Source organism: Myotis lucifugus, unplaced genomic scaffold (assembly GCF_000147115.1).
Source record: "Myotis lucifugus unplaced genomic scaffold, Myoluc2.0 scaffold_102, whole genome shotgun sequence".
NCBI lineage: Eukaryota > Metazoa > Chordata > Mammalia > Chiroptera > Vespertilionidae > Myotis > Myotis lucifugus.
Window position 1 is genome coordinate 2,296,462 of NW_005871150.1, and position 13,584 is coordinate 2,310,045.

Below are 13,584 nucleotides of genomic sequence, written 5' to 3' on the forward strand. Positions count from 1 at the left end.
TCTCTCTGTCTTTCCCTCTTCCACTCCCCCTAAAAATCAGTGGAAAATATCCTCAGACGAGGATTAACAAACAAACAGAAGAAGATTTTGGTTTTGTTGAAAGCTGTGGGGTTTATTTTGATTTTGTTTTCTGTGCAGGAAAATAAGCCTGTGGGCTTCAGTGTGCTGCAGCTGGTGGTGACCGACAAGGATTCTTCCCACAACGGCCCCCCCTTCTTCTTCACCATCGAGAGCGGAAACGATGACGGCGCGTTCGAGGTGACCCAGCAAGGCGTCCTCCTGACCGCGGCCGCCATCGAGAGGAAAGTGAGAGATCGCTACTCACTGCGCGTGAAGGTACTGAGTCTTTCTTCAGGATTCTCTTGTGGGTTCCTGGAGAAGAGCTGCTTTTGTCGTTACCTTCTTGTATGTAAACAGCTCAGGTTTCATGAGAAGACAACAAAATGTATAGCGTTGTGGCCCTGCCTTCATTTTTATTCCATGCATTTTTGGGGCCCATTGCTTCATTTGGTTACTTTATCATAGATATCGATAAGCTTCTGGGAGAAAAAAAGAACCTAATAATTGGTCATTTTTAAGAACTTAAGCAAGGCAAGTACATTTTTATTACGAAGTTGTGAACAGTGATCGGGACAGTGGTGACTTCTTGTTTTCCTCCTCTCCCAGGTGGCCGATAACGGAAAGCCTCAGTTGTCGTCTCTGACCTACGTGGACATCATGGTCATCGAGGAGAGCATCTACCCGCCTGCGATCTTGCCCCTGGAGATTTTCATCACCGCAGTCGGCGAGGAATACGCGGGCGGCGTCATCGGGAAGATTCACGCCACAGACCAGGACGTGTACGACACCTTGACCTACAGCCTCGATCCGCAGATGGACAGCCTGTTCTCCGTTTCCAGCGCGGGGGGCAAGCTGATCGCGCACAAGAAGCTGGACCTGGGGCAGTACCTGCTCAACGTCAGCGTGACCGACGGGAGGTTCACGACGGTGGCCGACATCACAGTGCACGTCCGCCCCGTGACGCAGGAGATGCTGAACCACACCATCGCCATCCGCTTCGCCAACCTCACGCCGGAGGAGTTCGTGGGGGACTACTGGCGCAACGTCCAGCGGGCGCTGAGGAACGTCCTGGGCGTGAGGAGGGGCGACATACAGATCGTGAGCCTGCAGCCCTCGGAGCCCCAGCCCCACCTGGACGTCTTACTTTTCATAGAGAAGCCGGGCGGGGCCCAGGTGTCGTCCAGGCAGCTCCTGCACAAGATCAACGCCTCCGTGGCTGACATCGAGGACCTCATTGGCGTCAGGATCCTGGACGTGTTCCAGAGGCGCTGTGCGGGGCTGGACTGCCCACGGAGGTTCTGTGACGAGAAGGTGACTGTGGACGAAAATGTGATGTCCACACACAGCACGGCCAGGCTGAGCTTCGTGACGCCCCGCCACCGCAGGACGGCTGTGTGTCTCTGCAAAGGTAACACCCGTGCGTGTGTGCAGATAGGGGATACGTGCTCTGGCCAATGTGGCTTCGTAGCTAGAGCGTTGGCCCATGCACCGAAGGGTCTCAGATTCAATTCCTGGTCAAGGGCATGTACCTGGGTTAGGGTTCAATCCTGGCCCCCTTCAGGGTGCATGTAGGAGGCAAGCAATTGATGTGTCTCTCTCACATCAGTGTTTCTCTCTTCTCTCTCTCTCTCTCTTCCTCCCCCTCCCCCATGCTTCCTTCCCTCCCTCCCACTCTAAAAATCATGGAAAAAAATGTCCTCCGGGGAGGTTAACAGAAAGAAGAAACTAGGGGATACACATGATTTCACACACACTCTTTGAAGGCTGCACATTAAAGACCATTTTCTTGAAATTCCTATTAATTAGCTCTCCCTCCTCCCCCTTTTTTTTTTAAAGAGGGAAGATGCCCGCTCATCCATCGTGGGTGTGAAGACAGTCCATGCCCTGAGGGATCGGAATGTATCGCTGACCCCAGGGAGGAGACATACACCTGTGTCTGTCCAGGCGGCAAGTTTGGGCAGTGCCCAGGTGAGAGTCCGGTGATTAGGCGTGCTTTTATTTTAAAAAGTCACTTTCCGTGTTTCTAATCATTTTCTTCTTTAATGGGGTGAAAAGTATTGTAAATTATGTTTATCATAACATGCCTGACAGAGATGCTACCTTCTGGTTACATGGCAACTCACCTGAGTGAATAGTGTGGCGTGTTTCCTTCTTTATCATCGGTGCTCGTGTGAACATACAGTCCCACGTGGACAGATTCATTGTCCTTTCTCTCTCACATCCTCTCTTTTTAAAAAAGAAATTAAAAAGTAGCTTACACAGTCCTCTACCGCTTGCTGTTTCCTGCTTAGCAGTAAGTCACGGGCATCTTTGCAAGTTGCTGTGTGTAAACCTGATGCTTTTTAATAGCTGTCAAGTGTCTCCTGTCGTTCATTCAAACAGTTTCCTTATGTGCAGAGATTTAGGTTGTTAAAATGTTTTCTTCTGCTGAAAAAGGAATCCTCAGTGTGCATCCTTACACATTGGTGCTTCTGTTTCTAAAACTAGGACTATGGTCAAAGACTAAACTACATTCAAAATTGTTAAAAGTACCATTATGTTAGTTTCATAAAAAGTTGTACCACTTTCTAGTTCTCCCAGTCCTGTGTGAAGGTCCCATTCCCCATTCTCTTGCCAATATTAAAAGTTTTCAATTGAAAAAATAAATACCCCCTTCTAATGGGCGTGAAATGATTACCTAATTATTTCACCTCAAGTTTCCCTGGCTACTTGTGAGAGTTGTCTTTTCATTTGTTCGTTGCATGTGAGCATTTTTCCTTCTGTGACTGGCCTGTTCGCACTCTTTGCCTGGTTGTCTGGGTTATTTTGTCCGTCTCTTGTATTCACGTATGGAGCTGTTTGTGTGTTGCAGTGTTAACATTATCTGCATTCTGCTGTCTGTATAATATTGATCTTTTTATTTGTTTAACAGTATATTTTTTACTTTGAAATTTAATTTCTGTTGTGTCAGTTGTACATAATTTTACACAACAATTTCCATCTCTGGCGATGGATAGTATTTTCATCATTTTGGAGAATCGGGATTGTTTTATATCTTCTTTCAAAGGTTTCCCAAACCACCTCGAGGATATGCAAATATTTTCCTAACGTGCCTTGTAGTAATTTTACATAGAACATTTTTATAGTTACTTTTTTAAGTATCTCAGAATTCATTTCTTTTTGATACCGTAGTCTCATCTCTTCCAAAAAGAGACCCAGTTACGCTATGCCATTCATTAAGCAACTAGACATTTCCCATTGAATTCAACTTGATAATGTTCTAATCTTAAATAAAAAACCGGGTCAGTCTCTGGGCGGATGAAATCACACGTTTAAAATATGTTTCAGCTTGGTTCTGATTCATTTTTCCTCGCTGTGGTTCACAGGCAGTTCATCGGTAACATTTACCGGAAACAGCTTTGTGAAATACCGGCTGAAGGAAATTGAAAGCAAGTTGGAGATGAAGCTGACCATGAGGCTCCGGACATATTCTTCCCACGCGGTCGTGATGTATGCTCGCGGCACCGACTACAGCATCTTGGAGGTTCGTGTCTGTTCCACAGACTATGGGAGGCTTTAAAAATATCCCGCTTGATGTTCAGATTGTCCATTTTTGAAGGAAAAAAAAAAGTAAAATGATTGAATTCCTCCTATAAATAGTTCATTGATACCTCGTAGGCTTTCGACTGTGGGCTGAAAAGCTCTTTCTGCTGTGCAGTAGCTTGGAGACTTACTTCTGAGGCTTACAAACATTTTTAGGTACATGTGACCGTTAACATTTAAACTCTAAGTGCTATTACATCTTATTGTGAAGAGAGAGCCTACACAAGCTTGAAGTGATCATTATCTTGCCCACCCTTATTATTTTGTTAAGGGTGATTAGCTTTTGACTTCTGATATAATTCAGCGCTATTTTGGGTTGTTGTTCAGTTGCCAGTTGAGTATTAGTCCCTTCCATGATGCTTTGTGGATGTGAAGTTCACACCTGAACTCTGTATCCCCAAAGGTCTGCTGTTAGGTGTACAAGGAACACATGAGCGTGGGGTCGGTAATACTTCAACCCAAGGCCTCCAATTACCCACATCCCCCTCCTTCAGATGTTGGATCAATCAGAGACTATAATCGGAGATTCTGTGAGAGTGACGTGAACCGTCCTGTTTCTGCCGTAGATCCACAACGGAAGACTGCAGTACAAGTTTGACTGCGGGAGCGGCCCTGGCATCGTGTCTGTGCAGAGCATCCAGGTCAACGACGGGCTGTGGCACGCGGTGTCCCTGGAGGTGAACGGCAACTATGCTCGCCTGGTCCTGGACCAGGTCCACACCGCGTCGGGCACGGCCCCGGGGACTCTGAAAACCCTGAACCTGGACAACCACGTGTTCTTCGGTGGCCACATCCGTCAGCAAGGCACGAGGCACGGAAGGAGCCCCCAAGTCGGGAATGGTTTCCGGGGCTGCATGGACTCCATTTATTTGAATGGGCAGGAGCTCCCTTTAAACCACAAGCCCAGAAGCTACGCCCACATTGAAGACTGGGTGGACGTGTCCCCTGGGTGCGTACTGACGGCTACGGAAGATTGTTCCAGCAACCCCTGCCAGAACGGAGGCGTTTGCAACCCCTCACCTGCGGGAGGTAGGCTTTGTGACTTCGTCAGCTTTTAAATGTTACATGTGGTTTCGTGTTTCCTCTATTTGTTTTTAAAATGTATTTTTTATTTCAGAGAGGAAGGGAGAGAGAGATAGAAACATTGACGATGAGAGAGAATCATTGATCGGCTGCCTCCAGCACTCCCCCTACTGGGGATTGAGCCCGCAACCTGGGCATGTACCCTTGATCAGAATCAAACCCTAGACCCTTCAGTCCTCAGGCTGACACTCTATCCACTGAGTCAAACCAGCGAGGGCTGTTTTTCCTCTTTATTCCAATCCTATGGTCAGGTCTTGCATCAGGGTAGGAATCGAGGCATATGTGTTATAAACAGGAGAGCAGAGCAGCCAGGAGCAGTGTGTGCCTGCTGAGCTCCTGCAGTCACGTCTCATTCCGCACCTGGGACCACAGCTAATTCGGAACTCTCCTCCCAAACCCAGACATTGACCCAGCGGGATTTAGAATGGGTACCGCTCAGTTCTCCTTGCGTGCCCCCTTCATGCGATGGCCCCTGCACAGGGGACTGCTGGTCCTGCCACCTGTAGGTGGGAGGACTGCTTTCCAGGGGCCTGAAGTGCCCCATCCCTGTCTTGAAGCCCTGGCCTAGTGGAGGGTCTGGCTTCTGCATCCTAGACCCGTTTGTCCGCTTACCACAGAGCACGGTTATGAAAAGGACAGTCGCCGTGCTCAATAAATAGAGCTTTGTGTAATGAATAGAGCAGAAATCAAAATAACCCTTTCATTAAGTGGGATTTCAAAAGACTTGGCTTCCTGTGGTTTTCTTTGGAACGAGTCTGCAGTCTAGATGCAAAGAGTAGGCCAGGTTATCCCCACAGTATCACTCGGACAGCGTTCCCGTCGTGCTCCCGTCACGTGTCCCAGGAGGCTGTCCTCACTGTCGTCAGGGGTGGGACCGAGAGGCATTTTCTTGAAATCACCGCAGCAGCAGGAGGAGGGAACCGGGAGACCGCACAGTGGCTCCTACAGCTCTGAGCCCGAAGGGCCACGTTTCTGTGGCCGAAGAAAATCCCACGGTCCTGGCCGCTCCTGAGTTGGCGTGGGAAGTGCAGTCCTGCGTCTTCCCCCAAGGCCAGGCGTTGGAAGTAGCCCCCACAATTCCCAGCCGTCGCAGGCTTCACAAAGTGAGGGGTCTGGCATTAATCTTTGCTCCTTTATACAAATCCGAAGACCACCTTTCTTAAAATGGTAGTTCGTGGTTTTCAAAGTACTTTTTCACTTACTACTATCTCATCTAATCCATGAAAGCTTGTGAGCTGCAAATAAATGCGATGTTAAGTACTGAGTGTTGTCAACCCAGTGGCCACCCAGATACAGGACTACCTTTTCCCTGTTCTGGGTGCTTGGCCGAGTCATCTTACATCTTGATGAACTAAAGCTAATGACGAGTTCTCTCTTTCGTTCTTTGTGTTTTGGTTCTACCAAAACAAGCAGTGGCTTGTGGATCTACACAGCGTTTTACCTAGAGGGAATGGGAATGGTCCTAGCTTTTACAGGTCTTAGAGAACGAAATCTTCACCTAAACATAAAAGTAAAAAAACAAACAAACCCAATGTCCTAAGACTTGTCTGTTGAGTTTTTGAGTGACGGGACGTTTCTGTTCCCTCGTGCTGATGTAGGTTATTACTGCAAATGCAATGCCTTATACGTCGGGACCTTCTGTGAGGTGAGCGTCAACCCCTGCTCCTCCAACCCCTGCCTTTATGGCGGTACCTGCCTTGTGGACAATGGAGACTTCGTCTGCCAGTGCAGAGGGTTATACGCGGGACAGAGGTAGGTGTATCCTTCTTTCTTAGCTGTTATAATTAATTCTGGTCTCTAAAAACGTTTTAAAGGTGATCGTGTCCGTAAAACATCTGCGTGCCTTTGTTAACGTTCTGCCTGCCCTGCGGTATTCCTTGGCGGTAGGAGGATTCGGTTCACGCCTGCTCCTTGTTCCTCAGGTGCCAGCTCAGTCCGTACTGCAAGGACGAGCCCTGCAAGAACGGTGGGACCTGCTTCGACAGCTTGGACGGTGCCGTCTGTCAGTGCGACTCAGGTTTCAGGGGAGAAAGGTAACTGCCTTCTTTCATGACTTTATGTCCAGCTCTCCGTAATGTCACGTGGAGTAGCAGATGCCAGTAAACCCTAGTAATTTGGACACTGTTGCTTCAGAATTTGATCGTTCTCATATTAGCTCCTGGTGTAAATTATCTCGTTGCTCTTAATAAAAAAAAACAAAAAACGAGCAAATGAATATAGTATAATTCTTGAAAAAAACCTACTTCCATACTTTCAAGGTATGTATAAACAAATTATGTGTGGCTTTTTGCAGGAAGTAAATGTGTGTGGAATGAGTGAGATTATTATGTTTTTTAAGCAGACACCTGTGGTCTGCTGTCTTTGAGGATGGCGATAATGACATTTTCTCATAATATGCTATAACTGCCACTTGGATAGCATCCGGAAACCTTTTCCAGCATCTAGAAACCTTTTCCAGCATCTAGAAACCTTTTCCAGCATCTAGAAACCTTTTCCAGCTCTCTCATTATCCTTCGTAATCCTTACCATAATCCTAAGAGGTGATCATTGTTTTCCAGGGAAGAAAAATGAGGCACTGAGGTGCCTGTAGTAGACCTGGAAGGAGGTAGATTTTGTTCCAGATGCCATTTATCCTTAGGCTTCTTATCAGTTCAGTTTTAGAAAATGACTCAAGGGATGTTCTTCGTAAGTGCCCGTTTAGATGAGCCTTGACCATCAGGCCTTAAGTGTGACCTGCGTGTAGGTATTCCCCCGTGGGTTTGCTTTAGTCGAGGTTGTAGTCTTGAATTTTGCTGCTGGTCACATCGTCTTAGTTCATATGTTAACTTTCCCAATTCTAACCCATTAATACTTAGTATCAGGGACAAATATGTCTCAGTAGTCAAAATCCTGATGCCAGGTCAGTGTGGGGGTAGTAAGTAGAAGCATTTTATTAAAGGAGAAAGGGTTTGAGAAGCATCAGGGAAATAGGCACAGGTGCAAATGTGAACCATTCTGTAAGGGTGAGGAGCTGGGGGGTGTTCAACAGGGAAAAACACTTACAAATGGAAAACCGAGTTTTCTAGCTTTTCATGTGTGTTATGGAACTCTCATAATCCCCTATGAGAGGATTTTTCTTAGAAATCTAATCTAAGCCTATTAGAACGGTTTACACTACAGCCTACCATGTATCAAATTGCACATTATAAATGTCTGGATCAGAATAGAAACAAACAACCAATGCGTTTGATTTAGTCACCTGTTGAGTCCTAGCAACATGGCAGTTAAATATTGGCTTGACCTCGTGGCTTTCTCCCAAATGCACCAAGTATGACACAAATGATTAATTACTCCCCGGAAGGTTTCTGGTCGTAGTTATCCTTGCGAATAGTGTGTTTTTGGTTGTTATGTGTTTGATTGTATTTATGTTATTAAGAAGGGATCAGATTAGTTTTTGGTCTCTAAGAATCCTGGGCCTGCCACGGTCTGACTCACACGGTGAAGGTCGCTCCTGATCCTTGGCTCTCTCGGCAGGTGTCAGAGCGACATTGACGAGTGTGCGGGGAGCCCATGCCGGAACGGGGCGCTCTGCGAGAACACGCACGGCTCCTACCACTGCAACTGCAGCCGCGAGTTCCGCGGGAGGCACTGCGAGGACGAGGCTCCCAACCAGTACGTGTCCACCCCCTGGAACATCGGGCTGGCCGAAGGCATAGGCATCCTCGTCTTCGTCATCGGCATTTTCTTCCTGGTGCTGGTGTTTGTCCTCTGCCGCAAGATGGTCCGTGGCAAGAAGAAGAAGAAGCACCAGCCGGAACCCGAAGACAAACACTTGGGACCGACCACGGCGTTCATGCCAAGGCCGTATTTCGATGCAAAACTAAATAAAAACATTTACTCAGACACCCCCCCGCAGGTGCCCGTCCGCCCCATCTCCTACACGCCAAGCATTCCCAGCGACTCCAGGAACAATCTGGACCGAAATTCCTTCGAAGGCTCTGCCATCCCGGAGCACCCCGAATTCAGCACCTTTAACCCCGAGTCTGTGCACGGACACCGGAAGGCCGTGGCCGTCTGCAGCGTCGCCCCAAACCTGCCGCCCCCGCCCCCGTCCAACTCTCCTTCGGACAGCGACTCCATCCAGAAGCCCAGCTGGGACTTCGACTATGACGGTAGGAACCGCGCTCCCCTCTCAGGGAGATGTCGCCGAGATGAACAGTGAGATCGCTGGAGCCGCGGTGCTTCGAGCCCAAATGTGGAGTCCTTGTCAGTGCAGACAGGCTCCGTAGACCTTGGAAAGATTTGACCATCTTTTCCGGGTGCCTTGGGGCCTGGCTGAGCATTGTGGCTGTGACCGTATTTTAATTCAGGAATGGAATCTGGTCATGTTCCAGTTAGTCTGGAAAGATGTCATTTCTGTAATTGATATGGGTCCTCAACTATAATTTGGGGGGGGGGGCTTATATGATTAAAAAAATCGGGAGGGTATTTGTATGGTAGGATTTTTTTAAACAGGAACAGAAAAAGTGACAATACAGGGTGGGCAAAAGTAGGTATACAGTTCGTAAGGAAAAAGAGTTGCAGGTTATGATTACTACAATAGCTTTATTAACTCAAAAGAGTGTCATTCACATCTGTAAACCTGCTTTTGCTCATCTTTGTATTTATATTCATGGCCTAACATGTATGATGCTTTCATAATAGCTCTATGGCCCTGGCCTGTGTGGCTCGGTTGGAGTGTCATTCTGTACACCAAGCATGTCCAACTCAAAGGCTAACACGGGCCAAATAAACAAGGTTTCAGTTTATGTGGGCCGCAAAAAAACAAAAGCTTCAATTTTCATAGAAACGTAGGTTTATTTTGATAGAGACATGCTGAATACAGAGGGCTGAAATAAATGAGTCATCGTTAACATAAAATAATAGAACACTTTAATAACAAATAATATTTTTCTTGAACATTAACTTACCAGACACTGAATAACTGCACAAATTAATAAGCATAACGCAAATTAACCTATTTTTCTTGTTCTCCGAAAGCGAAATATTTACCGTTGCACACACCAAACAAGTCAGTCCAAGACTAATGACATGGCAATCAGCTGCTAAAATATTCGCTGCTAGTATTAGTGGAGAGAAATGGTATGCCTGCACATAAGGTGCATAAGGGAAATGAATGCAACACGATTATAGTAATCAGTCATTAGCGAACATTGTAGTTCGTTATTAATAATTATGTTAAAGGATATTGTAAAAATTTAAGTTATGAAATTTTTATTAAAATGTTTCTTACATGCCATTATATTGGCTGGGCCGCAAAAATATTCGTTGTGGGCCGCGAGTTTGACATGCTTGCTGTACACCAAGATTCCCAGCCAGGACACATCCCCAAATTGTGGATTCAGTCCCTGGTTAGGGCATGTATGGGAGGCATCTGATTGATGTTTCTCACATTGATGTTTCTCTCTCTCTCTCTCTCTCTCTCTCTCTCTCTCCTCACCCCTTCCTCTCTCTCTCAAATCAATAAAAACGTATCTCTAGGTGAGGATTAAAAAAGTGTAAAAAGTTGTATGTACCATTTTAAAACAAAATTTTAGTTCCCCATATTGTCTAATATCCATGGGCAGGTTCATTTCTATTCTGTGCATCTGCAAGGAGTGCTATGGGGTTTTTTGTGGGGTTTTCTGTGTTTTTTTTGTTTGTTTTTCAAATGTTTATTTCAAGTGTTCTTTGACTGAATAAGCCTCAGACGGTCTTGGTCATGCTTGCTCTGTGTCAGGCTACAGCCGAGACCAAAACACAGGCCGCGCCCTCATGGAGCTTCCTGTCTGTCGTTTCTTCCTTGTAGCTAAAGTGGTGGATCTTGACCCCTGCCTCTCCAAGAAACCTCTGGAGGAAAAGCCGTCCCTCCCGTACAGTGCCCGGGAGAGCCTGTCTGAAGTGCAGTCCCTCAGCTCCTTCCAGTCGGAGTCCTGCGATGACAACGGTGAGTGAGCAGAACTGTGAGCCGCTGCGCTCCCTTGCTTATTCCTCGCGCTGATCACGTGGTGTGATGTCTGTCGCGGATGCACCCAGTGCCCTTGTTAGGTCTCAGAGTGTGTCCACGTTTCACCGTGGGCCACTGTTCACGCCCAGTACATACTTGCATGAGCATCTGCTGGGGAAGATATTTAAAATGTTGGTAGCGGTTTGGTGTTTGAACTGTGGCAACTTTCAGTAATAGAGCAGAAAGTAGAATTAATGGAAAGATAATGTTTACCTTGGTGGCCAACCTTATATTGACTTTTTTCCACACCAGAAAATGTTAGAAGTTCTGTGGGTTTTTTCAAAATCCTAAGAGCAACTTTCTTGAGCATCACTCCCTCCCTCCTCCACCCCTCCCCTCTCCCACGCCCCTAAGAGGAGACTGGGCGGTCTGCAGTGTGACCTTCAGTAGCACCTTTGGTATTACAAGGTTTTATTTGTTTCTTCCTCACTCCCTGCGGCCCCAGCTCCCATGTGGATCAGAGCGTACTGACAGAGCACAGTGTAAGAGATTGCTAGTAAGTTTGCTTACCTTTCTAATGAAGACAGTTTGACAGCGGGTTCTGTGATGCCAGTCACGTGTATCTGGTTTCCGTAGGGTAAATTGCATAGATAACCAGCTTCGCCATAATAACACACATACCAGTAGAGAAAATTGTCAGTGTTCACTAAACACAATAAAGTGAGTTTTTAGTAGAAATTTTCAAATCCCAGAATTAGTAAAGTTTACTGCAATTTTTTTTTTGGCATAACAATGTAATGTGTTTAAACATTTCAAATATTTTATTGGTGGAAAGAAGTAACCCACTAATAATTATTTGTTACTAAATCTGGAGTAATAGATTGCAAACTAAACTTTTCCAAACTAAAGATGACCTTAAGTATGTTCCATTCTTTTCTGACTTCAAGCGTGCTATATATGATATGAAAGTGTACCTGTGTTTATAATTGTGATGCAATATATGAGCATAGCTTTGCTGATTATGCCAACCACAACAAATTAGAATTATTTTCCTAAATACTTTAAATAAATTATGGTCAAATTAGTTATAAAAATTAATTGCCAGATAATGCAATGTGAGGGGGAAACAAGAAATATGTCCAGGAGTTTATATTTTAATCTTCATCATCATTTAGATCATTATCAATTGTGAAGTTAAGTCTGTATTAAGAGTCTGTACTTAAATTATAGTTTTAGTTTTCTAAGGCTATTGTAACAGATTACCGTAAACATAGTGGCTGAAAACAAGATAAATGTTTCTTATAGTTCTGAGGTTTGGAAGTCTAACATTAGTCTCTGTAGGCTAAACCAGCGGTCGCCAACCCGTGGTCCGTGAGGTCTGAAAGGTTGGCGACCGCTGGGCTAAATGGTGTCAGCAGGGCTGTTTTCATTTCTAGTTTCTAGAGCAGTGATGGCAAACCTATGACACGCGTGTCAGAGGTGACACGCGAACTCATTTTTTTGGTTGATTTTTCTTTGTTAAATGGCATTTAAATATATAAAATAAATATCAAAAATATAAATCTTTGTTTTACTATGGTTGCAAATATCAAAAAATTTCTGTATGTGACACGGCACCAGAGTTAAGTTAGGGTTTTTCAAAATGCTGGCACGCCGAGCTCAGAAGGTTCGCCATCACTGATCTAGAGGCTGCCTGCCTGGCTTTCTCCCTGCGTCTTCCGTCTCGATGGCCATTCTTCTGTGGCCACTGCCCCCTCCAAGCACAGCTGGGACAGGCTCTCCCCTTTAAGGACCCTTGTGATTACATTGGGCTCACCCAGATAATTCAGGAAAATCTCCCCACCTCCAGCCCTTTAACATGATCGAATCAGCAAAGTCTCTCTCGCCGGGGAGGGCAACTCCCAGGGTCAGGGTGTGGACATCTCTGAGAGCATCCTTCTCCCTATCATGCTCACTCCCTCATCTTTGCGTAAACACTTTAAAACAATTGGATACACAGATGACAAGGAATTTACACAGGAAACAGCCAGGCAGGCCATCTGCATTTTTCTGCTGGGAGTACACAGACCAGAAACAAAGCACCCCCCTCCCCTTTTTGGTATTTGTATTGCATATTTTACCTTATTATGCAGCTCTTTAAATTTCTTTTTCCTGGAACAATGTGTGAGTTCATTACATGGACTCAGAAAATTGTCTGAATTGTCTTAGCAAGTATTTCACTCTTTGAATGTGAAGCTTTTTGCCTGGGAGATGTTAAAATAAGGACTGTTTTATCAGGATTAGATCCATAATTGTAATTGTGAAAAAATTGACAGCTACATTTTTTTTCCTAAATTACTATATGACATGGTTATTACTCTATTTCTCTGATTAACAATAACAAATACATAGCTCGATTAGAAAAATCTCTGAGATACAGAACTAACAGGAAGAGTGCAGGAGTCATGCATCACATTAACATTGTGTTAAAGTGTTCGCTTCACATTTTTAAATTTCGAGGTAGAAATTACGTAAAGAAATCCTGTTTAATGCCCTGTATTCTCACGAGCTGAAGATTTCCCTAACTTTTCCTCCCTCTCTCCCTTTTTACAAGCTTCCATAGTGACTGTAATACACCTTGTCAGCACCGCGGCTGGCACGGTGACGAACGAAGGTACAGTCGTCATGCGTGTGCCTGTGTTACCGTGACTGTCCCTAGTGTAGTGTGCTTTGGCCTCTCACAGGGTTAGAAATAGCCGTTTGTGGTTCTGAGGGGGCTGCGGACTTTTATTTTGTGCAGGTGTACATATTCACAACCCAGATCCATGGCAGAAATATGTTCATGTTGTGCGTTGCCATTTCTTTTTGTCATTCATAGTGAACTTCCACAACATCAGAAGTAACTCAGGGGATCC

The 13,584-nt window shown here is 45.5% G+C and overlaps 1 protein-coding gene across 6 annotated transcripts in view; it reads left to right on the forward strand.

The window, feature by feature from the left end:
* Nucleotides 1–13,584, forward strand: part of FAT1 (FAT atypical cadherin 1) — a 118,583-nt gene that overhangs the window by 100,404 nt on the left and 4,595 nt on the right. For 5 of the 6 annotated variants that reach the window (XM_023757160.1, XM_014459073.2, XM_006092644.3 and 2 more), the window contains 9 exons: nt 139–336; nt 667–1,468; nt 1,897–2,028; nt 3,426–3,583; nt 4,209–4,671; nt 6,324–6,477; nt 6,648–6,758; nt 8,239–8,876; nt 10,553–10,690. In XM_023757160.1, coding sequence (XP_023612928.1) covers nt 139–336; nt 667–1,468; nt 1,897–2,028; nt 3,426–3,583; nt 4,209–4,671; nt 6,324–6,477; nt 6,648–6,758; nt 8,239–8,876; nt 10,553–10,690 — 2,794 coding nt within the window. Of the gene's footprint in view, nt 1–138; nt 337–666; nt 1,469–1,896; nt 2,029–3,425; nt 3,584–4,045; nt 4,180–4,208; nt 4,672–6,323; nt 6,478–6,647; nt 6,759–8,238; nt 8,877–10,552; nt 10,691–13,584 lie in introns of those variants that run through there. The other variant, XM_023757161.1, reaches the window with a different exon arrangement.